At 45.6% G+C, this 26,781-nt stretch overlaps 1 protein-coding gene across 1 annotated transcript in view; it reads right to left on the bottom strand.

The window, feature by feature from the left end:
• The window catches only part of GRB2 (growth factor receptor bound protein 2), a 72,612-nt gene extending 56,736 nt beyond the window's left edge, over nucleotides 1–15,876 (bottom strand). Inside the window, exons 1-2 of the mRNA XM_059378465.1 lie at nucleotides 15,654–15,876; nucleotides 6,209–6,423 (exon numbers count right to left, since the gene is read on the bottom strand). Of these exons, the coding sequence (XP_059234448.1) occupies nucleotides 6,209–6,286 (78 nt within the window). The 5' untranslated portion in view covers nucleotides 6,287–6,423; nucleotides 15,654–15,876. The remainder of the gene's footprint in view (nucleotides 1–6,208; nucleotides 6,424–15,653) is intronic.
• Between the last annotated feature and the right edge of the window lie 10,905 nt (nucleotides 15,877–26,781).

Here is a 26,781-nt window from a genome sequence, read left to right as displayed (position 1 = left end):
AGGTCATGATCCCAGGGTCCTGGGATCGAGCCCCACATCAGGCTCCCTGCTGAGCAGAGAGCCTGCTTCCTCCCCTCTCTCTGCCTGCCTCTCTGCCTACTTGTGATCTCTCTCTGTCAAATAAATAAATAAATCTTAAAAAAAAAAAAAAAGAATGGTTGTTCTTTTTTAATTTTTAAATTTTTTAATAAACATATAATGTATTATTAGCCTCAGGGTTATAGGTCTGTGAATCGCCAGGTTTACACACTTCGCAGCACTTACCGTAGCACACTCCCCAATGTCCATAACCCCACCCCCTCCCCCCAGCCACCCTCAGTTTGTTTTGTGACATGAAGAGTCTCTTAAGGTTTGTCTCCCTCCCGATCCCATCTTGTTTCATTTATTCTTTCCCTACCTCCCAAACCCCCCACGTTGCATCTCTACTTCCTCCTATCAGGGACAGCATATGATAGTTGTCTTTCTCCAACTGACTTATTTCACTAAGCGTGATACCCTCTAGTTCCATCCACATCATCGCAAATGGCAAGATTTCATTTCTTTTGATGGCTGCATAGTATTCCATTGTGTATACATACCACATCTTCTTTATCCATTCATCTGTTGATGGACATCTAGGTTCTTTCCAGAGGTTGGCTATTGTGGACATTGCTGCTATAAACATTCGGGTGCACGTGCCCCTTCGGATCACTACATTTGTATCTTTAGGGAAAATACCCAGTAGTGCAATTGCTGGGTCATAGGGTAGCTCTATTTTCAACTTTTTGAGAAACCTCCATGCTGTTTTCCAGAGTGGTTGCACCAGCCTGCATTCCCAATAACAGTGTAGGAGGGGTCCCCTTTCTCTGCATTCTTGCTAGCATGTCATTTCCTGACTTGTTAATTTTAGCCAAGGAATGGTTTTTGTTTTTAAGATTTTGTTTATCCTGGGTGGCTCAGTGGGTTGGACCTCTGCCTTCAGCTCAAGTCATGATCCCAAGGGATCGAGCTCCCCACCGGGCTCTCTACTCAGTGGGGAGCCTGCTTCCCCCTCCCCCTCTGCCTGCCTCTCTGCCTACTTGTGATCTCTCTCTATCAAATAAATAAAAATAAAATCTTAAAAAAAAAAAAAAAGATTTTCTTTATTTATTTCAAAGAGAGAGAGAGAGAAAGCAAGCAAGGGCACGAGCAGAGTGGGAGGCCTGGAGAAGCAGGCTCCCCACTGAGCAGGGTGTCCAGCACAAGGCTTGATCCCAGTACCCTGGGATCACAACCCAAGCCAAGGGCAGATGTTTAACTGACTAAGCCACTCAGGCACCCCAAAAATTCTTATCAATAAGCAGAGAAATACTATCAAGTACAATGAATTTGAAATCATGAAAAAAAACCACCACCACCAACAACACCATACCAACCCCATTTTTAGGTTTAATCCTTCAAACACCTGACAGGAGACTCATGGACCCAAATTCAGGACTTCCGGCTGCTATAAAAACTATCACCAATCAAGCCCCAGTTCCGATTCCTGGCTCTCAGGAACATACTCAGTAGGCATTCATTTCCCAGTGACACAGATTTCTTCCAACGTCCCCAGCTGACAGGCAGAAATCCCCTTATTCTTCCATTCACTCAGCATCCCTCAACACCCTCCCCGCCCCCATCCTTCACTAGCACCTATGGGGGCACTAGTCTCACAGCTGCCGGCTCACTGTGACCTCACAGCCTGGGCCTCCAGGTTTCCCTCCTAGCCCAGAACACTTCCATCATAGGCTAAAAGTCTACAGAGGCTTCTAAAGGATAAGATCGAATTCGTACTGGTTTTACTTATCTCACTCCAATTCTACTTTCTTTTCCACCATGGCACAGTCTCCCAACCCCATTCTAGCACTCCTATCTCAAACACAACAAGCACCCCCTGTTCCCTCCCATCCCGCTGGCGAGGTCCGGTTCAAGTCACACTCCCTCCACACAGCACTTGCCAATGTCAGCTCTGACCAGTCATCGCCCTCCCTACGTTACAATGGGTGATACAACTCAGCATCTCATGAAATACCAGTTCCTTACTAAGTAGTAATCGTTGTGATCTTGGATGGATCATTTAACCTCTACAGGCCATTTCCTCATCTAAAAAATAATAAAAATCAAAATTAAGAGATTTTAAAAGGTCTTCTCCTGTTCTAAAAATCATCTAATTTTGTATACTGCCATATCCTGTTTCACATACTAATTTCACTTCTCTTATTTGATTTTAAAGTTCCGCAAGGGAGAAAGTATTTCTTTCCCAACTCTCAAAGCAACTTATCCCAGGATGTGGCTCAAGGAGATGCTCAGTAAATGTGACATTAAAACAGGTCATCAGCACCGAGATAGAAATCTTCAAAGAGCCAAGTGTGAACCCAAGACCTATTTCTTTTCTTTTCTCTCTCTCTCTCTTTTTTTTTTTTCTTAAAGATTTTATTTATTTGTCAGAGACAGAGGGAGAGAGAGCGAATGAGCACAGGCAGACAGAGAGACAGGCAGAGGCAGAGGGAGAAGCAGGCTCCCTGCCGAGCAAGGAGCCCGATGTGGGACTGGATCCCAGGACCCTGGGATCATGACCTGAGCCAAAGGCAGCTGCTTAACCAATTGAGCCACCCAGGCGTCCCTCTCTCTTTTTAAAAAAACAGATTTCATTTATTTATTTGACAGAAGCAGTGAGAGAGTGAATACAAGCAGGAGGAGCGGAAAAGGGAGAAGCAGGCTTCCCACTGAGCAGGGAGCCCAATGCGGGGGCTCGATTCCAGGACCCTGAGAGCATGACCAGAGCTGAAGGCAGAGGCTTAACGACACCCAGGCACCCCAAGATTTTTAAGTAATCTCTACACCCAACATGGGGCCCAAACTTACAACCCTGAGATCAAGAGTAGAACGCTCCACCAAACGAGCCAGCCAGGCACCCCTCAAGACCTATTTTTAAAGCAGTATTGAAAACTGATAAAAGCAGTTAGTACCAGACAAGTAGAAGACACCGAGATGATCCCTTGTTGGTTCTTTTCTAGAATTAAAGGTCTGCCTTGATAGAAAATAAGCTGCTGGCTTGAATGCCATGAACACAAGTGTGAGAGCTCAAAATGGTCTCTCTCTCTTTTTTTTAAGAGATTTTATTTATTTATTTGAGAGAGAGAGAGATCACAAGCAGGCAGAGAGAGAGGGGGAAGCAGGCTCCCCGCTGAGAAGAGAGCCTGATTAGGGGGCCTGATCCCAGGACCCTAAGATCATGACCTGAGCCGAAGGCAGAGGCTTAACCCACCGAGCCACCCAGGCGCCCCTCAAAATGATCTCTTAATTTGCATGCGGCTCTGTCTGAAGTGTGTGTACGTAAGTCTCTGAACAGCAGACGTGACTTTTAGGTAAGCTTGGATATATTGTGCCCTAAGGGAGAGAATTCAGAGGCCTTGTTTGGTGGAGAACCCCTGGGACTATCTGAAGCCTACAGGACGACGGCAGGGAAAGTGAGTTCATTTTGGCCATGCAAGGCTGAAACCTCCAACAAAGAGCAATTCCTTCCATTCTGTGCCCCCCAAAACGCGCGCTTTTGTAAGACAAACAGTAACAAAGGCAGATATACCGAAGCATTTAGTTCTATTTTAGGCTTCCAGGAAAATGTTTTTATTTTTCTCTCTTCTCAGGGCAGCACAAGTCAATGTGTAGATGGAAAGTAAGCAAGAGACCTGCTGGAGGATGGGGTCCACATTAACCAGAGTTAACCAGGAGCTTGAGGACAGTGAGAGGAGTAAATCCCTGGGAACTCCAGTCAGAGGTAGAGGCCCAAGCCCCTTGACACTCCATTACCTTCAAATAATACGTATTTAGTACCCATGTGTATATGCCCCCCTTATGGAGAGAGCAGATGTAAGCTCTATTTCAATCAAGTCAAACTGGTCAATGCTATTCCAGCCACTTCTAAACATGTTCTGGCTCACAGCTAACATCCTAAAGAGCTATCAAATCAAATCAAATCAAAGCCTCTCAAATGAAATCAGTTACTCCTTGAATAATCAAATGAAGGAAACACTGCTTTTTGAAATAACAGCTCTTAAGACAAAGCAATATCCCTCCTTCTCAATCAGCTGTTTCACAGAATTTCAAGACAAAGGGCAACTACTGTATCGTCACTTTTTTTTCTTTTTTTGGAGTAAAGCCACAAGATTACTAATAATAAACAGCTAACGGTCACCATTCAAAAGTAATAATGACATTATGACTTCATATGCCAGTTATCTACCAAACTGGAAAGAACCAAATATATGCATTTTTCTCTCCCCAAAGAAAATCTGGAAGTAAATGTGAGCACTCTGACTCACTTTCTCTCCCAACAGAACAATTTCTGGGGGAATGTTAAACAGTATCATCTTCCCTAATTATAGGATGGGAGAGAAGGGTTTCACACTTGTTTAAGAGTTTACAATTTAAGTTGGAGAACTTATGAGATGCTCATGGTCTAGGTCTGGGATACACCTGAGTGCCTGAAGATTATTAAAAATAGACCTCAAATCCGTATTTTCATTTTGTTGCTTTAGTGCTACATATATAATGGAATAAACTTAGAGAAAAATATGAACTACCAGGCTTCCAGATTCAAGTTTCTTGGGTAAGCTCAATGGAGAAACCCAAGTTTGCATTGTGGGGGGGAAAAAATTGTTCCTGCAGGGTTTTTGCAGAGGCTATCGATGTGAGCAGCCGATCTTTTTAAAAATCCCATTACAGCTAACACACAGTGCTGTATTAGTTTCAGGTGTACAACATCTGAGTAGCCAATCTTAGGATGGTACCACGACTGTTTATCTGCTAAAAACAGTCATCACCTATGGAAACGTCAAATTACTCCTCTGTATATCCATGATAGAGTAATTTAACAGCCTAAGCTCTCTCCTTTGCTCTGACTTCTAGCTAAGAAAAGAGAAACCGAAAACGTATGTTACTCTAAAATCTACAGCTGGTTCTGTCTGCTTTCTGACACTTCAGTGCTGACTTTGAGAATATGCTCGGGGAGCTTAGCATCACAAGGACAGCTCTGAAAAAAACACTTTCCTTCCCCTTAAAGGACTCTTCAAAATCGCCTTCTATGAAGCACAACCTACATGTCTAACATCAAGACACTTTGGGGTGGAACTCTGTGCCTCAGGCAAGGAGAGCAAAATAGTAACTACCCACAGGTTGGCAGGACTCAAAAAAGTGGGGAAAAAACCAGCAGTCTTTTTATAGGGGACCACATTTCTACATTTCCACTTTCTTCCTCTTTGTAAAATATTAATAATTTTACTCAGGGTTAGTAAACAAATGCGTGGCAAACTCTCAACCATCAGAAAAATGTCAGAACTTGAGAGGCAGCGAACCCAGGATATGCAAATGCTAAACTTCAGGTTCTCCTGTAGAGCTGACACATTATTCGATAACACCCACCCTTGTAAAAATAAATTACATATCCAAAAGGGCAAGCTGCTGCCGTCAATTGGGTAAACAACATAATTACCATGTGCCAGGTGGAAAGCGAATCCTCATGTAAATAGTTTGGGCTCAGAATGAGCTGCAAACTGGAAAGCAGCTTATTTTTAAACTGTCAGCAGCTTTCTTTTGTGCAATTAGACTGTAATACAGGGTAATTGCTCAAGTTTCTTTTCAGAAAAATCGCCATCTGACTCGTGCAACAGCAAGACGAACCTAAGGATTTAGGACCCCACTGGTTTTTTTTAACCCAGAATTAAAAGACACTGAGGTTCTTTAATGAGTTCTGGCATATACTTCTAACCACCTCTCCAACTAGCCTCAGGTTCTGGATTGCAAAAATCTCTTGACTGGGTAAAGTAAGACTAATTGAGTGCTTTTACATAAATAGTTCAAGTTTAAGTCTTAATAACAACAATAAGGACAAAACCCCTTCCCCTCATACACTTCTTTGCTACAATCATGCTGCTTTGACTTTCCCTGAATTACCAACCAACAAGCAAACAGAAATACTCGAGGCATTCACACAAAGGCAGTTAAAGACCATACATCAACCCAACCCTCGTAAGTCATATTTAATATTCCACTCAGCATCGGTGTCAGCCATCGGGAGCCCACCCCACGGTAAACGGGAAAAGTGGGCACCGAGAAAGGACGGGCTCGGCTTCTTTGTGTTATCAGGGCAAACGAAGGTAGAGGAGTACAACAGGAGGCCATCTCGGCATTTGCGTGGCATCACACTTACCTTGAGGATGTCCCCCCTTTTGAAGCTCAGCTCGTCGTCAGCAGTAGCTTTGAAGTCATATTTGGCGATGGCTTCCATTCTGAGCGCTACTCAGGGCTCAGCAGCCTGAAGCCGGGGGAAGGGAGTCTTCCCTGCCGAAGCCACCCAGCGCTCTGGGCTCGGCCTCGCCGCTCTCCCGGGACTCGCTCGTGCACTCCGGGACACACAATGCCACCCTGAATCACAAGAGGGATGGGTGAGAGAAGTGGCCAGCACCGAAGGCAGCCCCGCCCTGCCGATCGGCCCGCGGCCCCAGCCCCCACGCCCCCTGGCTCTGCCCGGCTCGGCCCGCCTCCCTCGCTCGCAGGCAGGAGCCCCGATCGCCTCCTTCCTCTTCGCAGTCTCAGCCCCCAGGCGACTGACAGGCCCGCCGGCCAATGGCGGCCGCCGCTCGAGCTATTCCCGAACACACTTCCTCTTCCTTCCCGCTGGGTGTGCGCGGGGTGCAGGAACCGGCTGGAGCCCCGCTCAGTCTCCGCCTTTCCTCCCTCGCCCCTTATGCTCCGCTGCTCCGGCCCGAGATGCAGTCCGCTCCAAGAAAGGCCTCGCCCTGGGGACGGGACCCCGCTTTTCCCCGTGGCACGGGCCCATCTCCTTCCTTTCTCCCTGCCAAGCTTTCGGGCTTTCTGAAAACGCTGGGTCCCCGACCCCGTCGAAAGCAAGCAATTCCAGCTCTGGTGCTCAGCTGCTTGACTGTTGTCACAAACTAACCCTTGGTCTGCTCCTAGGAAAGCAGGAGAAGGTGAACCTCGGAACTCCTCTCTTAAATCCAATTTGCTGTTCTGAGCAAGGCAGCTCCCCTCTACTACTGCCAAACTGCTCAGCAAGCTCAGGTAACCAGAAAAAGGAGATCCGGCTGTGTCAGAGCCTTTTGTGGGTGAAGACCTGGCTCTTGCCTAAGGCACCTTTCTCCCCTGAACACCCCCAAGGCTTTGGAGTCCCAACAGCCCTTGAAATAGATGTCCTAGGTCCAGCATTTCCAGAAGCATCCTCCACATTATTTCCAAACACCCTAGGGAGCAAAGCTGAGGTCCTAACTACACTTGAAAGGAATCCCTTTTTCAGAATCTGAGCTGCCAGATGCCTTATCTGGGGATGAAAGGGCAGGGAGATGGTGCCAGTAAATCAAACAGAAGCCTCTCACAGTCACCCTGACAACAGCTGCTCTTCTCAGAGCCAGAGGGGTTCTAAAATGAGCCAAATTGCATTTTGCAGGTAAAGATTCTGTAATAACCTTCGTGATGTGCAACGGTGGGCATTCAGTCTCCAGCCACAGAGCCACAGACATGGACGTAATCTAGACCTCTGCCTAAGGAAAGGAAAATAAAGCCCCATTCTCGTTTTCAGTTCGTGTTTTCATACAGGCTAAAAAAAAGCAGAAAACAACACTGACAGTGGCAGAACGGGGACAGAGTATTTATAGTGACACCCTTCTTGGATAATTACCACCTAGCAGAAAGCTCATCTGAGGGGCACGGGTGATTATTATTCTTTTGTTCTAAAGTTAACAACTGGGGCATTAATCAAGCATAGCTGCAAATGGACTAAGCAGTAAGCCAGCTGGGAATATTAAGATTAGAAGGAAATGAGTGTTACCAGGGAGGGAAGAAATCACCTGGTAATAAAAAGTCCTTCAGAGACACCTGGGTGGCACAGTGGGCTAAGCCTCTGCCTTTGGCTCAGGTCATGATCTCAGGGTCCTGGGATCAAGCCCCCAGTCAAACTCTCTGCTAGGCAGGGGACCTACTCCCCCACCCCCACCTACTTGTGATCTCTGTCAAATAAATAAATAAAATCTAAAAAAAAAAAAAAAAAAAAAAGTCCTTCAGTCAAATTCTGAAAGCCACACATTCTACCGCGGGGAAATTAATCAACCAAACCAACGTTTACTCTATCAGGCCATACCTACGATATTCCATGTGGGGCTGGCTCTAAAAGAGGGAAGACAGAGCGCTAGCAAACACATATATGTATATGTCTCATTTTAAATGTTTTTTTTTTTTTTAATTTTATTTATTTAGGGGCGTCTGGGTGGCTCAGTGGGTTAAAGCCTCTGCCTTCAGCTCAGGTCATGATCTCAGGATACCGGGATCAAGCCCCACATCGGGCTCTCTGCTCTGCCGGGAGCCTGCTTCCCCTCTCTCTCTGCCTGCCTCTCTGCCTACTTGTGATCTCTCTCTCTCTGTTCAAATAAATCAATAAAATCTTAAAAAAAAAAAAAACAACCCTTTTATTTATTTATTTGACAGAGATCACAAGTAGACAGAGGCAGGCAGAGACAGGAAGGGAAGCAGGCTCCCTGCTGAGCAGAAAGCCTGATCCCAAGACCCTGAGATCATGGCCTGAGCCAAAGGGAGAGGCTTTTTAACCCACTGAACCACCCAGGCGCCCCTCATTTTAAGTTTTAAGTGATCTCTACACCCAACATGGGACTCAAACTCACAACCCCAAGATCAAGTCCCATATTTTCTCAACTGAGCCAGCCAGGCACCCCTCAGAGTATTTATTTTTGTGTGTCCTTAAACATCCTTTATTTATTCTCTCTGTAGTTGCTTTTTTTTTTTTTTGGTCAAACTAATCCATGTATATAATTTTGAAAGTCACTGCTTTTAAAAGGCTTATTTTTAAAAAGGGCAGTTCCCCACCCCAACACCTACCAGCAATCACCCTCAATTTTGTCTTTTGCTTTGTATTTACTTCCAGTATTTCTAAACAATATGCTTTTACTGCTGTTTCTTAGTTTATTCCAGCCATGATCTACCTCTTGTGAGACGTTCGCCCCTGCCAGCATCCCCCCGCCCATCCAGTAATAACATGAATTCCGGTTTAAGCAGTTCACATTACAAAATATTCTTCACTGCTGATTTAAATATATTACAAGCAACTTTCCTTTCTGGTACAATCCTTTACTTTTCCCTGGCATTAATAACTGCTTTTCCTTTTTTGCCTACTTTCCAATGCGTGTACCTGTTTTATTGAGCTACAAATGTTCCAAGATCTTTGCTACATGCCTGTCAATACTTTCAATATTTTCTATCTGACCAGGTAATTTATTTTAATTGGTGTCCAGGGCTGATTGTTGGGACTATGTTTCAATGGTAGGAAGCTAAATTGAGCAGATCTAACAAGGATAAGGAGTTTCATATTTGAAAAACAGAAATCAGAAAATCAGAAACTCAAAAGCGTTGTCACAGGCAAGGTAGTATGTTATAACAAGGAACAAACTTCTAAGTCATACGGGATTTCAGACAACTGCAGTGTAACTAAACAGACACGGCATAAAAACCAAGACGGTTTTCAACACTGGGTTTTCCTGTGACCGAACTCATCTACCACAGGATTCCTAGAAAAAAGCATAAACAGACTAACACTCTTGAAAATCATGTTTCACATAACTATGGCTTCGTGAGATACAGTTTGAGAGAAATGAAAACCAGGCATAATCAATACTTCCGTGGCTGTGCCAAATAAAAATAAGCAGCTCATGGAGAAAACCTGAAGGGCTCAGCTTACGAGGCTAGCCACTGAAAGAGCACACAGGCTAAAGGAATTCAAAAGGATGTGTTTCATTAAAGGCAAAAACAAACAAAAAAAAACCCACTCACAACCCTAAAAACAAAAAAAACACAAAAGCCCTAACAACATACCCACAAAAAAACTATCATACAGAACACTAATAACTAAAAGAAGAAAACTGAAACTGGACGCAATGTATAATGATTTTAACAGAGAAGATGGGTTGAGAGTACATTTGACACTGAACTCTACTGAGAACGGTTAAGCTGTTCCAGCACACACCCTGCAGCCCATCACAAGCAACAGATTTTATTTTATTTTATTATTTTTTAAAAGATTTCATTTATTTATTTGATAGACAGAGATCACAAGTAGGCAGAGAGGCAGGAAGAGAGAGAGGGGGAAGCAGGCTCCCAGCTGAGCAGAGAGCCTGATGCAGGGCTGGATCCCAGGACTCTGGGATCATGATCTGAGTAAAAGGCAGAGGCTTATTAACCCACTGAGCCTCCCAGACGCCCCCACAAGCAACAAATTTTAAGAACACAAGTGTAGGAGCCCCTGCAGTGGGTTTAGGGTCTGCCTTCGACTCAGGTCCTGATCTCAAGAGTCCTGAGATCAAGCCACACATCAGGCTCCCTGCTCCTGGGGGGGCCTGCTTCTCCCTCTCCCTCTGCCTGCTGCTCCCCCTGCTTGTGCTCTCTCTCTGCCTGGTGAATAAATAAAATCTTAAAAAAAAACAAAATACAAAAACAAAAAAAAACCCAAACCATATGTGCAGCCTGAATTGTTCAGGTTAACCCACTGAGCCACCCAGGCGTCCCCTAACTGGAAAATTTTTTAAAGGTTTATAGTATTTAGCCTCTCCAATACTTTGGGTGAACATACTCTGATTCTTTATCCAATGTTCATCCATTTAACATTTTGAGCAAACAATTTTTTGTTTGCAGTCCCCTGTACTTGTAGGACTGCAATTTTTGTTTGCAGTCCCCTGTACTTGTAGGACTTTATTTTCTTTCTTCCATTTAACTCTCTTCTTCCCCAAATTTACAGAACATAAAATACACAACACTCACTGGGCAATATAGCTTAATGTCTGCATGGTCTCTAAAAGCAGGCTATAGGGGTTCAAGTAATGATCTTGATGCTTACCAGCTATAATTCTGGGTAAGCCTTTTAAACGAGCCCCATTTCTTATCAGTAAAATGGGGATAGAATCACCTACTTTATAAGATTTATTCATTATTAGGTAATACAGGTAATATAGATGAAGTGGTTTGAACAGGGCCCAATATTAAGTTACTCAAAATAAGTTAAAATGTGATTCTACTTAAAACATAAGATGTTCAAGGATGCCTGGGTGGCTCAGTCGATTGGGCCCTGCCTTTGGCTCAGGTCACGATCCCAGAGTCCTGGGATCGAGTCCCACATAGGTTTCCTTGCTCGGCAGGGAGCTGCTTCTCTCTCAGCCTCTGCCTGCCTCTCTGCCTGTATGCGCGCGCTCTCTCTCTCTCTGACAAATAAAGAAATAAAATCTTTAAAAAAAGGTTCAATTTCACTGTTAAAAACTGCAAATTAGGGGCGTGTGGGTGGCTCAGTGGGTTAAGCCACTGCCTTTGGCTCAGGTCATGATCTCAGGGTCCTGGGATAGAGTTCCGCATCAGGTTCTCTGCTCAGCAGGGAGCCTGCTTCCTCCTCTCTCTCTGCCTGCCTCTGCCTCCTTGTGATCTCTGCCTGTCAAATAAATAAATAAATAAAATCTTTAAAAAAAAAAAAAAAAAACTACAAATTAAAACAATGAGATTTCCTTCGCCTAACTGGCAAATTTTTTTTATTTTTTTTTTAAAGACTTTATTCATTTATTTGTCAGAAAGAGAGAGAAAGCACACAAGCAGGCAGAGAGGCAGGCAGAGGTGGAGAGAGGCAGGCTCCCTGCTGAGCAAGAAGCCCGATGCGGACCAGACCCTGGGATCATGACCCCAGCCGAAGGCAGCGGCTTAACCCACTGAGCCACCCAGGCGTCCCCTAACTGGAAAATTTTTTAAGGTTTATAGTATTTAGCCTCTCCAATACTTTGGGTGAACATACTCTGATTCTTTATCCAATGTTCATCCATTTAACATTTTGAGCAGCTACTATATGCCTGACTGACCATGTGCTTGATACTGTGTTATAACAAACCCATCACAAAGGCCACACTGTAGTAGGGAATTAATCAGTTCAATTTTTTTGGAAAGTAGTTTTATAGTATACTATACTATTGTAATTTTATGTTGACAATTTAAAAATAGATATCCTTGAACAAGCAATTCAATTCCTAGATTATCTCACTGAAATAATGACAAATACCATGTGTCACATACATATATACCTGATCAATATCCACGAGCGCATCTATGGAATAGCTATGTAAATACCAAGAGATACTATCAAGTTAAAAGCAAAAATGCAGAAAAATTAGTTTATCCCATTTCCATAAAGCAAAATAGTATTTATCAAATGTGTGCTAAAGAAAAGACCCAAAATGTTAACAATGGTTATCTCTGGGAGCAAGAGGACAAAATATTTTTACTTTTTCTTTTTTTTTTTCAAGATTTTATTTATTTATTCAGGAGAGGGAGTAAGAGAGAGAACACTAGGTGGGTGCGAGGGGAGGAGAAGCAGACTCCCCGCTGAGCAGGGAGCTCCCAAGGATCATGACCTGAGCCAAAGGCAGACACTTAACTGAGCCATCCAGGCACCCCAGTATTTTTACTTTCTGCACTACACGTCTCAATTGTATTTTCATCACTACGGTCAAACACCAAAAAATATTACTGGCGCTCTGGAGTCAGACCTGAATTCAACTGGCCCATTACCACTAGACGGGCGACACTGGTGAAATAACCTACATTCCCTAAATCCTCGTTTCCCTCAGCTGGAAAATGAGGATAATAACGCACCTACCGGACGGGACATTTTGATGATTGAAAGAGATAGCGCATGTGAGGCCTCGGAGTGGAGTAAAGGCTGTGGAGTCTCTGGCACAAAGTTGTAAGAGGTACCAACTGGCTGGCATCACCAACATCTTTTCAAGTACCTGTCTGTATGTTCCTGCACTGTCCATCTTCTTCCATCTACATACAAACTCTGAAGCGCTTTCTGGTAGGCAAATTAACAGCCCTATTAAATATAAACTTTAAAATTAAATTGCTCCACATCAGAGTCCTAACAATGCTCAAATATTTACACATATAAAGACTAATCACATCTATCGTCACTTATTCTATTAGGCTTTTAAATATTTACTCTGTACATACAGATAGCATAATTTAAGTTGACTAATTTAAAGCCACATTCCAGCCTCATGATTTTACAGCTGCATTCTGTAACAACAGTTTTGGGTTTTGGACCAGCTGCATCAAAATCGTTCGTCCCATTCAGGGGTGCCTGGGTGGCTCAGTGGGTTAAAGCTTCTGCCTTTGGCTCAAGTCATGATCCCAGGAGTCCTGGGATGGAGCCCTGCATTGGGGCTCTCTGCTCAGTGGGGAGCCTGCTTTCCCCCGCCCCCACCCCAGCCTGCCTCTCTGCCTACTTGTGACCTCTGTCTGTCAAAGAAATAAATGGAATCTTCAAAAAAAAAAAAAAAAAAAAAAGTCCCATTCAGAGACTGAATGGGGTGCCTTCTAAAGTTCTGCAATGTAGTGGCCTTAGGCCCAGAGCCTAATTTAAAATAAGATTCACAGGTAATTCTTATGCATGCTAAACCTAAAGAATCACTGATGTACTAGAAGAATGCCTTAAGCAGATTTTAAAGTTTGCATTCCAAGGATGCACTACAACTTCGTTGTGTACGATGAAAATAATGCGTCCTCACTTGGCTCAACAAGGAAAAAGCCAATTTTGACAAATAAAACCAAGGGCTCTCAACAGTCTTTCAGTGGTGCCAGAAAGTTTTTTTGAATTAAGCAAGTAACTATTAATTTCTCTCAGGAGAGCATGGTGGGTCTCTTTTCTGTATTACTTAATTTCTCCAAAATCTATTACTCTTCTGTTCTAGGTACAATCAGAACTGCTGCTGCACAACAGGCAACATAATAGATTTTTCTCAGAAAAACTAAGTACCATCAACCAGTAGTATTTAAAACCTAGCAATCCCTCAAATCTGAATACACTTGCTAAGGAAGTAAACTGCCTCAAGCATTTAAATGCTTGCTTTTAGTATCAAAGAAAGCCGATTAGAAGAATTAACTTCGTTTTTTATTTTGGGAATTCAGAAAATTTTGAACCAGGAAAGGAGCAATGGAACACAGTTATTCCTTTCTACCGAAAAAACCCCGACAGCAATAACAAAAATGCCTGATTAAAAGAACCCTGGCAAAGAATAAATTCATACTGTCACAACGGGCAAGTGTTAATTAATTCATCTATGGCCTAAAATTCTATTCCCTCAAATATTTCATGTTATCTTAATTCTATTGTAATATAGGTCTATGGTTAGTTTTTGTTTTTTTAACGTGAACCACTCCAACTAAAAGCCAAAAAAAATAAGTCATACAAGCCACCAATTGACCCAATCTTCCTTAACCAATACAAGAGAGACACAGGAAGAAAAGCACAAGCAGGCACCAAAGCAGAATACCAAAACAAAGAGAACAACTAAAACACAAATAACACAAGCAAGCTACACTTGCGACCCTGTGGCAGTATTGACGGCTTATGGATGAATTCAATCCTCTGAGCCTCCCAGTTCCCAGGGGGAGAACTTCAAGTCTCGCAGGGCCGACTGAAGCCCACGCTTCAAAGTGAAGGATAAAACAGGAAAAGAGGGGATCTTCCCCGGAGAGAAAACAGAATCTTTACATGAGGGAGAAGGCAAACTGCACCAAGGGGCAGAAAAATTATGTCGAAGAGGGGACAAAAAGGAGGAAGGGGAAGTAGATTAGAAAAAAAGGGGGGGGGAGGGATGGGCAAATGACTTGCATTACACAAGTAAGCATCTGATGTCCGCAGTGAAAATACAAGTAGAAAGGGAAGGCAAGGACTGGAGAAGTATACATCGAAAGAGAGACAGGAAAGCCAAAGAGAGAACGCTAACTTCTTTCATGTGTCTTTTGGACTCTTTTCTGAGTCCACAGCACCAAACGATAGATGTCGAGTGCACTTCGGCTCCTCTGCAAAGCCCAACTTTTACAAGGACTCCCTCAACAAGCTATAACTCATGTGGCTTCTACCGAGAGCCTTACAGATGAAAAATACCGGTGCTTCTCTATCCCCTCGCACTGAAATCCTTCCTCGGAGCATTCCAACCAACTGCTGCTTACTGTTCTTTACAATTATTTTTCAGAGCAGCTTAAAAAAAAAAAAAAAAAAAAAAGTGGACATCTCGACCGGTTCCGGCAGCAAAGGTTCTAACTCAACGGTATTCATACGGTAGGTGGGTTCCCTCCCCAAATTCGGCCCAATGGCACCAGGAGATGGTGACGTGGTGGCCGTGCAGGTCGCAGGAGCATCAATCACCACATTTGCAGCCGCTGCGAATCCCCCGCCTCCCGGGCCAAGTCAGACTGACTCACAGAATGAGTACCCAGGGATCCCGGGCTTCTCCCGACCCCTCTGCGCAAACCCTCCGGAAGAAAGCGTGAAACTTAATGAGGAGCCCCCCGCCTCCCGCCCCCGGGGTCCGGGGCTCTGCACCGAGCTAAGGGCCGGGGGAGGACGGTCCCCAGGAAGGAAGCGCCCCAAAAGGGGAAACGCGGAGCCCGGGAGCCCCGGGGACTCCGTCCCCCGCCCCAGGCCTCGCGGTCCCGAACCCGAACCCCGGCAGCCCTGGGTAGGCTGGGCCCGGCGGGCCGACTCCCGCTGCCGAGCGAGGGGGAAGAGGCACCGCAGCACCGCCGCCGGCCGCACTCACCGTGGCGCAGCTGCTCCGCTCCGCGCCCGGCCGGCCCCTCTGCAGCGGTGCGAGCGGCCGCCGACCGCGCTGCTGCTCCCCGAGGGCAGCGCCTGTTCCCGCCGCGGTCGTCGCCTCAGTGTTCGTCGCCGCTACCGCCGCCGCCGCCGCCGCCGCCCGCTCGCCGAAGCAGCACAGCCGCCTGGCTTCCGCTCCTCCTCGGGGTCCCGCGAGAACTTCCCCGCGCGGCCCCGCCCCGCCCCGCCCCGCCCCGCCCCGCCCCCGCGAGACTTCCCCCGGCGGAAAAGGCCCAGAGCGCAAGCGCTCCTCCTGGGCTCGGGCCCCGCAGGTAGCCACCATCTAGATGCCAAGGCGCGTGCGCCAGACCGCCCCGGAGCAGGTGGCACCGACTTGGCTCCGCCTCCCGGTCGCTGTAACCCTCTCTGTGCCTAGACGGGTCAATTACAGCTTAGCCCCGAAGGCGTATCTCTTCACCACACCCTAATCACTTCCCTCCTCCTGCGGGGTGTGGGGTGCGGGAATCTCCCTCCACCCTGAAACACTCCAAAGAGACGACCAGCTTTTGAAATACTTGAGAATGTGGGCCAAACGGCCGCGTTAGAGGAATTAACATATTAATCAAGCGCCTACTGTGTGTTAATCATAGGTATAGGTACAGGTATTGTGTGTAGAAGGCACACTGAGGAACAGGTATCCTGGCCCGCCAGGAATTCGCGGTCTGGAGGAGAGGAAGGAAAGTAAACAAACAGATGCTATATGCAATGTTAGAATTATTTGGGGGAATGCTGAGGAAGCTAAAAAAAAAAAAAAAAAAATGGGGGGAAGGACCGCTACTCTGCCCATATTAGAACAGCCTTCCCAGAGAAGGTGATGATGACGTCTGAGCTGAGTCTTGGAGGGCGAGTAGGAGTTCACTAGACAGAGAAGTCCGGGTAAGAGTGCTCCAGGAGCGGGGACCGGCACGCACGCCCAAAGGAGCAGAGGCGGGAGAGTCCTGTTCTGTGTAATGCTAAGTAGTTCGATTCCTGCAGCAGGCGGGTGAGTACGGGGGAGCAGCAGATGAGGCTTGAAGAAGTAACTCCTATTTTTCAGTTCCAAAAGCTCTTTCTAATTAAAGAGAACAGAACGTATCTCATGGTAATGTGCTCCCTGGAAGCCAACAGAATAGTGCTGCGATGAGAATAACCAGCCGTCTGATTCTGCAGAGAAAAGAAGCCACTGAAATAAGGAAAATGAGCTGTTCTCTCACCGGGCATTTTATGAGCACCAATTGTATTCAAGGCACTTTGCAAGGTAATAGATGAACCTACCAAAGCCTCTGCTTTCAGCAATTTGTAATTCACAGGAGAGCCGCCTGTTCTGCAAGGCAAAAGAGCAGGCCTTAAGTCCCACTGAAATGCCTACAGGACCGGAGCCAATTATTTAGTGCTCAGGTAATCAGAGAGGACTTGGTGTTTGAACTGCAACCTGGAAGCTGGGAGGAAACACTGACAGAATTAGCCAATATGTTAAATTGCCCAGATTTTAAGATTTGGGGTGGGGTGAGAGACAAGGCCAAGATGTATGGCTTAGAGTTCATGGTCAAGTGATTAGCAACCTCTGAAGCTTTTTGAGCAGGACACGTCAGATATGTAGTAAAAATAAGAGGATTATCTATTTACCACCTGAAGTGTATAGTGTTTCTAGAGGGTGGATAATAAGTATTCCCATTTACAGACTCAGAACTGAGGCTTAGAGAGCTTCCTGATGTGACCCAAGAAAACCCAAGTACAGTAGACCCAAGACTTGAACCTAGGCCTATCTTGTTCTAAAATCCGTATTTTCGCCACTATGATGCTTTATAATTACTTAGTAATTCTAGAATGGTGGCCAGGAAAAAAACAGACATGGAAGGGAAGGACTTAGCTCCTGAGCAGAGAGGAGGAGGAAGTGAGGGAAAAGTTGGATTTCTTTGTTTTGAGTGGGTAGAACAACAGAGAAGTGTGCCAGCCAACCTAACTGGGCAGGGGCAGGGGTGGGGTGGGGCAGGGAGGAGGCAAGGAAGGAGATGATGATGTCTAGTTTTGGACATGTAGAGTTCATCGTTCTAGGAGACATGCAGGTGGAAATATCAGTATGCTGTTGAAAAGCTCAATGTATTCATTCATTCTCCCTACATCAACTGAGCATCTACTTTGTAGAGAACAGGATTACCTGTCACAGGGAGGGGAACATACCTTTGGGAGTATGACATTTGCAGTAGTGGCAGCTTTGGGAGCATATGGCAGGGGACCTGACCTAGCCCAGGATCAGGGAAGGCTGAAGAGGAAGGTTTGAGACTCCAGTTAGCCCAAGAGGAAAATGGTGTTCCAGGAGAGGGTGCAGCATGTACAAAGGGCAGATGGTAAGAAAGGATTCAAGGAAGCCATTTATAACTGGGATGAAGAAGAATGTGGGAGGCGCCGGGGTGGCTCAGTTGGTTAAGCACCTGCCTTCAACTCAGGTCATGGTCCCAGGGTCCTGGGATCAAGCCCCGCATCGGGCTCCCTGCTCCTCGGGAGACCTGCTTCTCCCTCTCCCACTCGCCCTGCTGTGTTTCCTCTCTCGCTGTCTCTCTCTATATATAAAATAAATGAATAAATAAAATCTTAAAAAAGAAAGAAGAATGCGGCACGTGGGTAAGGCATTTGGAGAGGCTCGTGCAGGGCCTTTTCAGAGCTGCTAAAAAACAAGGCACTTGATCCTATAGGATACCAAAGCGGAGGAGGGGGGGGGGGACACAGTCAGATGTCCATCTTCAAAGTACTTTATCACTCTGGTTGCAGAGGGAAATCAATGGGAACTAAGATATTCATCATCCACAAGACACTATCTCAAGTCACTTGCAAGACTGTTATGGATCTGGCCCCTGCCTGCCCGTCCCACTCTCTGTCTCTAGCCAACACACATTCCACCAAAACTAAACCACTGTGGTTTCCAGAAGGTACCATAATCTTTGGAGCATTCATATCTTGGTATATGCAGTTTCCTCTGCTCAGTTGGCCTCCTGCCCCCCACTTTTTAGACACCTAAGCCAGTTTTAGGGTTTCTTCCTCAAAATTCCCACTATACCTCAATCTCATTGCCGCCTTATTTGTTCAAAGCCTTCCTTCCCAAGTTCTACCAGCTCTCAGAGAAACAGAACCGTACCTCTACACATTTGTAGTCCCAGCCCCCAGCACAATGCATGGAGTGAATAAATGGATGCCTAGAGAATAAATAACAGAAGTTGACTCGAGATAAAGATGTGGTCGCTTTTCTGTGCCATGTGATATTTGAAGCTAAGGAAGTGGGTGAGATCTCAGAAGAGTATAGAAGCCTAAAAGAACAGGGAAAAAAGTATGCACTTCCTTTTAAAATGCAGCATTGATAAAACAGACTCTGAGTATATCTATGCAAAAATATATGCATATGGACCAGATTTGGAAGGGAACATTTAAAGTAAAAACAATTGTCTGGAAATGAAGCAATGGTGGGCGGTGTATTTAAAAAAGAAAGAAAAAAAAAAGCCAACAAAACACAAAACCTTCAACATTTGTTACACTGTCTTTCCTGCAAAAAAATTTTCTGCAAACAACTCAGAAACTTGAGAGAACGTTGCCCAAGATCATTCCATGTAGAGAAGAATAAAACCAAAAAAACACTAGAAGCAATAGTTTGAATGAGTGTGGCTCATGTTAAATCACAAAAAGATACTGGAGTAAGAAGCAATTTGCAAAGTCAAAGTCACATCCTGGCATGAAAACCTGTTGTAACTGTAGCAAAACTTGCAGATAATAAACTGGCCACATCAGTCACTTCAGAATGCACAAATTAATCACCCCAAAGTCTCTCCTTTCTGGTGGGGTTTGCGGGTTTTTTTTTTTTAGTCGCCGAAAAGGGTTTCTCGCTTTGCTCTCTGTGAGTTGCGGTGCTGCCGCCTGCCGGTAATAACTGGACATTACCCTGACATTTAGTGAGCCTCCTGCTCGTCTCTGAGACCACATTGCTGAGCGTGGGAAAGAGTCAGACAACCAGTGACAACCTAAACTTGGTCGTTGAGATTCTACTGTCACCTGCTCAACTGATCTTGGAAGTTCTCATCTTAGAATTTCCTTTGGTTAAGTTGTGAGCCAAGGCTTCCGTGGCTTCTCAAGCTTTGAAGGTGACCTTGGACATTGAGCCTGCCAGGAGGACACCTAGTCCTGCGGCTTCCCTTCCTCTATCTCCTGACTCCATTTCTATCACCTAACCTGTCCACATCACCATCGTTCCTCCTCACTGATGATCCTGCCCCACCCCCCAAAATCATCGTCTACACTGCAGCAACAGTGGGCTTTCTAAACTTCAAACAGAATTGGGAGTCACAGATAAGGTCCAAAGTCCTTAGCATATCCCCCAGAGCCCTCTGTGGCTGGCCTTTTGTTTCTATGCTTCCGAATGACCTGCAGTTTCCTGAATAACTCTACAGTTCTCTCACTTCCTCTCCCTGCCTTCTCCATCACCACCTGTCTCCTACCTGTCCTTTAATACTCAGCTCAGGTGCCACCTCCACCAGGAAGCCTCCCATGATGCACTGGTTCCACTAATAGCACCCTCAGCATATTGCATCCTCACCACATTCTTTTTTTTTTTTCAAGATTTTATTTAGTTATTAGAGAGAGAGAGAGAGCACAAGTAAGCAAAGCAGCAGGCAGAAGGAGAGAGAGAAGCAGGCTCTCTGCTGAGCAGGGAGCCCAATGTGGGGCTCCATCCCAGAACCCTGGAATCATGACCTGAGCCAAAGGCAGAGGCTTAACGACTGAGCCACCCAGGCACCCCCACATTCTTTTTTTTTTTTTTTTTTTTTTGACACAGGGAGAGAGATCACAAGTAGGCAGAGGGGCAGGTAGAGAGAGAGGGGGAAGCAGGCTCTGTGCTGAGCAGAGAGCTTGGTGCGGGTGCGGGGCTCAATCCCAGGACCCTGAGATCATGACATGAGTCGAAGGCAGAGGCTTAACCCACTGAGCCACCCAGGCCCCTCGTCACCACATTCTTAGGACCATATGTTGGCCATCAACTTACTTGTCCTTCTCCCCTTTAAACTATGAGTTCTTCAAGAAGAGGTGCCACATCTTGTTTTTCTTGACTTCCCAAATAAAGCCTGACTCTAAATAATATGACCCAGCCTGACAAGTGCTCCAAGAGCACGGAGACTCATTGTTAAAGGAACCTAGGAGAGAAAGAGAGAGAGAGAGATAAACTGAGGGCAGAAAGTCCAAGAAGCCTTCATGGAGGAGGTGGTAACTAAGTTGTCTTGAAGAATAGCTTGTGTTCCATTAGGTAGAATCAATGGAGGCCCCTCGAGACCAAAGATCAAGTTTTTAAGATGGAGGAAAGGGCCAAAAGTTCTTGTTTAATGTTCTCATATTTTAATATGTATAATTATACAGATCTGGGGATCTGTATACATTGCAAATTCCAGTATCCCAGAAATACACAACTCGTTAGGTCTGAGAAGGGCCCAGAAATATGCATTTAAGGAGTCTCATGCTCTACCAACTGAGGACAGTTGGTATGGACATGGACAATGGACAAATGAGCTCTCTGGGTACCCCAGAAGTATGCATTTTCAGTAAGCAGCTACAGAAATTCTTAGCCTATTCTTTGGACCAGACTTCAAGGGACAATATTTACTAAATAACTGCATCATGGGGATTCTGGGGTCTTCCCAGTATGTCCTAGATTATAGGAATCAGAATGTAAATTACCATGGGCCCAGAGAAACTGGGGACTCACTCTCCTGTGTTCTCCCTTGGGATCTTCAGGTGCCTGTGGCTGAGAAATGCCAGTAAAGGCCATTGCTGTGGGCATTATCTGGGCGGGTGGTGCTTAGCGCCACAGTACAAATAAATAAAAAAATAAAAGCGCAGATAAGCAAATGGACTCTGGTCTTAACTGCTCTCTGTAGCGATGCCAGAATCAAGTTCAGAGGAGGCTGGCACTCTTCTATTCCTTCTGTTAGAACACATTCTGTTCACTAAGGAGATGAAGTCAGTTCCATTTTGGCTGTGAGCTCTAATGGAACTGATGCATCCAAAGGGTGGAAATTTCCCCACTGTTCCTACGCTTCCGAGAAAGAAGCATTAGCAATTTTAATACAAGGAAGGTTCTCCAATATCGGTTTACTATATTCTTTTAAAACATTCTACATAGGAGACTCTCCCTTTTCTTCTTTAACATTTTTCATTTTCTAAATTTATTTGAGCCTCTGATGTCTTTTTGCTTTTATTTTTATTTCTTTTTACAGAATGAGTTTTCGCTAGGCAAATATTACATGAATCCATTATCTCATGAAAGATGAAAATATTCAAGACATGCTGGAGGTATTGAGCACCAGGGAAAATCTAAGGGTTTTCTGCACTTTATCTCATGTAGTCCCCACAATTACTACACACAGGAGATGTTATGATTACGCCTCTTTTATCGATGGGGGAAATTAAGTGTTTCCATAAGGAGGGTGTAGTCAGCCATGTCCAATGTTACCAAAGGAGACCAGTGAGATGAAGACAGAGGCAACCTTTGAATTTGGAGACTTTTGGTGAAATGGGTAAGAAGAGTCCTGGCGGGAGGGTCAGGTGAGAGCCTTATTGGAGGGGATACAGAAGGGCAGGAAGAGAGACAATGGAAGTAAGGAAGTAGGGCAGCAGGAAGGGCACCTGTCAGAGAAGAATTTTGCTATATGGGACTCTGGCTGGCTCAGTTGGTGGAGTGTGCGGTTCTTGACCTCAGGGTTGTGGGTTCGAGCCCAATGTTGGTTGTAGAGATTACTTAAAAAATGAAATCTGAAAAAAAAAAAGAAAGAAAGAAAGAAAGAAAAAGCTTTTTATAAGGCCAACCAAAAAAATAGGATTTAAGGGGCCAAGGAAGAGATTTTATTTTATTTATTTATTTTTTAAAAATATTTTATTTATTTATTTGAGAGAGAGAGAGAGAGATAGCACAAGCTGGGGGGGGGGGGCATGGAAGAGGGACAAGAAGACTCCCTGCTGAGCAGGGATTTTTTTTTTTTTCTCCCCGGGGACCTGGAGATCTTGACCCGAGCAGAAGGCAGATGCTTAATCGACTGAACCATTCAGGCCCTCCCGAGGAGGGGATTCTAAATATGGGACCTGTTAGGACATGCATTGTATGCTCAAGGGGATTATCAAGGAGAGAGGGAAACTCTGGGATGCAGGAGAGAAGAGGAAATTAGGGAGCAATGTCTCTGCAACTCATGCATTTCCAGACAGCGAGCAGCACAGGTGAGAACAGTACAACCTCTTTGCACAGGCAGCTTCTAGTGGGGTCAGCACCTGACGTGAGGGAGGGGAGAAGACAGCAGGAAATTTATCTTTGGTCAGAAGGCATGAAACTGAACTTTTGGACTATGGAGGATGAAATCAATTCAGGAAACACACATTGCAGGTGCTGCTGTGGTCCCGCTGGGTTTGGTTTTGTTTCTTAAGATTTTGTTTATTTATTTGAGAGAGAGAATGAGAGAGAGCACGGATGATGGGGAGAGGCAGAGGGAGAAGCAGAACCCTGGCCAAGCAAGGAGCCTGTTGTGGGGTTTGATCCCTGGACCCCAAGACCATGACCTGAGCCAAAGGAAGAAGCTTAACCAACAGAGCCACCCAGATCCCCCCTGGGTTTTGTGATTGTAAATTTCAAAAGAGGACACTCAGCCTGGCTGCCTGTTTTTAACCACTTAAATCCTGCTGCCTGGTTGCAGACCCAGTTCGGGCAAAGGGCCTGGTTTAGCCAGGCTGGGATTTTGCGGGGCGGGAGAAGGCCCGGGTGTAGAGCGTGCTCGTAGGACAGGTGTTTCTATGAAGCATGGAATCTAAGTGAGGCAGAAGAGAAAGGCGAAGGGAGGGGGCAGTGTGTGATGGGGACACAGGTTCTGTTTGGAAAGATGAAAAAGCTCTGCGAATGGGAGGTAGTGATAGTTGCACAACTGGGTGGATGTGCTTAATGTCACTGAGCTCTGCACTTTTGATGGTTAAAATGGTAAGAATTAGGTATGTGCTACCACAATAAGAAATTTTAAAAAATACACTGAATATTAGGGACGCCTGGGTGGCTCAGTGGTTAAGCGTCTGCCTTTGGTTCAGGTCATGATCCCAGCGTCCTGGGATCGAGCCCTGTGTCTCAGGCTCCCTGCTCAGCGGGAAGCCTGTTGCTCCCTCTCCCACCCCCCCTGCTTGTGTTCCCTCTCTGTGTCAAAAAATAAATAAATGAGGGACGCCTGGGTGGCTCAGTTGGTTAAGCAGCTGCCTTCGGCTCAGGTCATGATCCCAGGATCCTGGGATCGAGTCCCACATCGGGCTCCTTGCTCGGCAGGGAGCCTGCTTCTCCCTCTGCCTGCCTCTGTGTCTGCCTGTGCTCGCTCGCTCTCTGTCCCTCTGTCTCTGGCAAATAAATAAATAAAAAATCTTTAAAAAAAATAAAATAAAGTAATGAAAATTATTAAAATAAATAAATAAATAAATAAATGAAATATTTAAAATACATTGAATATTAAAAACCATAATGATTCCTGGCGCTGTCCCAGATAAAGTAGAATGCCCAGAGTTGGGGCCCAGACATGATTGTACTAGACTGTGGACTTGCTGAATTAGCATGTTTTTCCCTCATTTGTTCCACAAACACGTGTGGAAGGTGTATTATGAGCTAGGCACTGATGAATTTAAAAGAACAAGGTTCCTGCTCTGGGGCAACCTACAATCCTGGGGGCCGGGGTGGGCGGGTATGGGGGAGGACAAATAGGTAAACAAATAAATTTTTAACCACAATTTCAGAAGCTTGTTGCAACCATTTAAGTGAGTCTGGACTGGGTTGGTGAGTCAGAGATGTCCAGAGGGGCTGTGGGATGGGCAGGCTGGAGATCTTCACTGCCGGGAGAAACCATAGCTTGCAGTGAGGGAGCGTGGGGGCGTGTGGTTGCACGTTGCTACATCAGAAGGGAGAGGTGAGTGACAGCAAGAAGTAATAGGTGACTCCCCGGCTTGCAGCTCGAGGACAGAAGGACCAACCCAGGAGACACAGCAAAGCCAAAGCAGGATTTCAGAGGAAGAAGTGGTTCTAGGGATGCCGGGGTGGCTCAGTCAGTTGGGTGTCTGCTTTCGACTTGGGTCATGATCTCAGGGTCCTGAGATCGAGCCCCGTATCGGGTTCCCTGCTCAGAGGGGAGCCTGCTTCTCCTTCTCTCTCTGTCCCTCCCACTCCTTGGGCTTGCTCCCCCCGCCCCCAAATAAGTAAATAAAATCTAAAAAAAGAAAGAAGTGGTTCTAGTGTTAGCCTTTCTGCTCAGGGACTGTGCAGTCTCCGGCAGGGGATATGACTTGTTTGTGACTTAATCTTCTTGTCTGGAAAAATGAGGGTGATGATACAACTCAAAACAGAGCTGACATGAAAATGAAGCACAAGTAGGTAATGCATTGTAAAGGTGCTGCAAAATATTTATTTTTTTTTAAGATTTTGTATTTATTTGAGAGAGATAGAGCAGGCACACGGAGCAGGGGCAGAGGCAGAGGGAGAGGGAGAAGCAGACCCCCCCGCTGAGCAGCGAGCCCAGCAAGGGACTCCATCCCAGAACCCTGGGGTCACGACCTTAGCCAAAGGCAGACTCCCAACCAACTGAGCCACCCAGGCGCCCCTGCAAAATATTTCTGAATCATAAACCTTTTAACATTCATGTCTCAACGTTCTCTTTCTTCCTCTAACCCCCTCTGGACCCATTTTCATACTTACTAAAAACTCATCAGGCTGTATCCGTTAGCTCTTACCTCTTGAGAGGATACACCTATATTCTCAATTTTCCAATGATCTCGAAATGATTCTTAGATAATCACCCCTTTTCTCCTTTAAAGCTTTTTTTTTTTTTTTTTTTTTACAAAAAAATAGCTTTATTAGTGCAATGTGACATTATGGCCTCGAACACGACAGTCTATTCCTTTTCTAAGTGAGCTCCAGCATACAGTTTCTGCCACAAAGCCTCTAGAAAGGAAGTATCCCGCCGTCACCCTGGAGCTGGGCAGGTTACAAAGTGTCTTGTTCCAGTTGGAGACCCTTGCTGCCAAGGCCGGGAGGTTGGGCACATCTGAAAACCCAGTGGCTTCATGTTTTACAGAAAGTGTACTTCACAGCTTTAATTAGCAAGGGCAATAACTTCGACTTACTCATGCTGTCAACCCTACCTGTCATCATGGACCACAGGGCAATTAGCAAAAGAAGCAGGAGGCTTCTTTTGTGTCTAGGGAGACGTCTTACATAGGCTAGAATATTGGGCAACTCCCCTTGGCGGCCACTAGAGGTCCCTCTAGACAGGCAAGAGCCTCCCTTGAGGTTGTAGCACTAATTGTAAAGGAATGCTGGGTGTTTGGCTCCAAAAATGGGTCTGACCTCGCTGCTGCCGGGACTGGCTGCTGTTGAGTGCCAGGAAATGTGGCTTGCCAGGTCCCAGCGATGGAGCCTGGAGGAAATATCCAGTTGCACCGGCAATGGAAGCCCGTATTTCCCTGGCAACAAAACAGATCAGGAATGAGCAAGACTCCCCTCTCACTCTTCCTAACCCCCCAAATTTTTAAAAAAAGATTTTATGTATTATTTGATAGAGAGAGAGAGAAAGAGAACAAGTAGGGGGAGCTGCAGAAGGAGAGGGAGAAGCAGACTCCCCATCGATGTGGGGCTCCATCCCAGGATGGATCACAACCCAAGCCAAAGGCAGATGCTTAACCAACTGAGACACCCAGGGGGCCCTGAACCCCCAAACCTTTAACCACAGTTTTCAATCCCTCGTGGTTACAGAAGACCAGAAGTAATATTTTTTCCATTTATTTCATAAACCCCAAAGCTGCACTTTTCCTGCCTTCTCGTGTGAAATACGTCTTCCATCTCCGCTAGACTCTTCTAGTTTTACAGCCTAAGGGCAGAACGCTATGGAATTTATTCTCTCTTCTCAAAGTTTTTCAGATTTAGATGGTTCAGCGGCAAGGTTTGTGGTGTCCTGCCTCTGGCAAGGATCCTCAGCGTCTGAACATTTTGTCTTAGGAGCCTAAATGTAATAACGCATGTAGTGTGTTTAAGTCAGAACCTGGCCCTCAGTAAG

This window comes from Mustela nigripes, chromosome 16, assembly GCF_022355385.1.
Source record: "Mustela nigripes isolate SB6536 chromosome 16, MUSNIG.SB6536, whole genome shotgun sequence".
Taxonomy (NCBI): Eukaryota; Metazoa; Chordata; class Mammalia; order Carnivora; family Mustelidae; genus Mustela; species Mustela nigripes.
The sequence above is the reverse complement of the archived record's forward strand: the minus strand, read 5'-3'. Positions and strand labels throughout refer to the sequence as shown.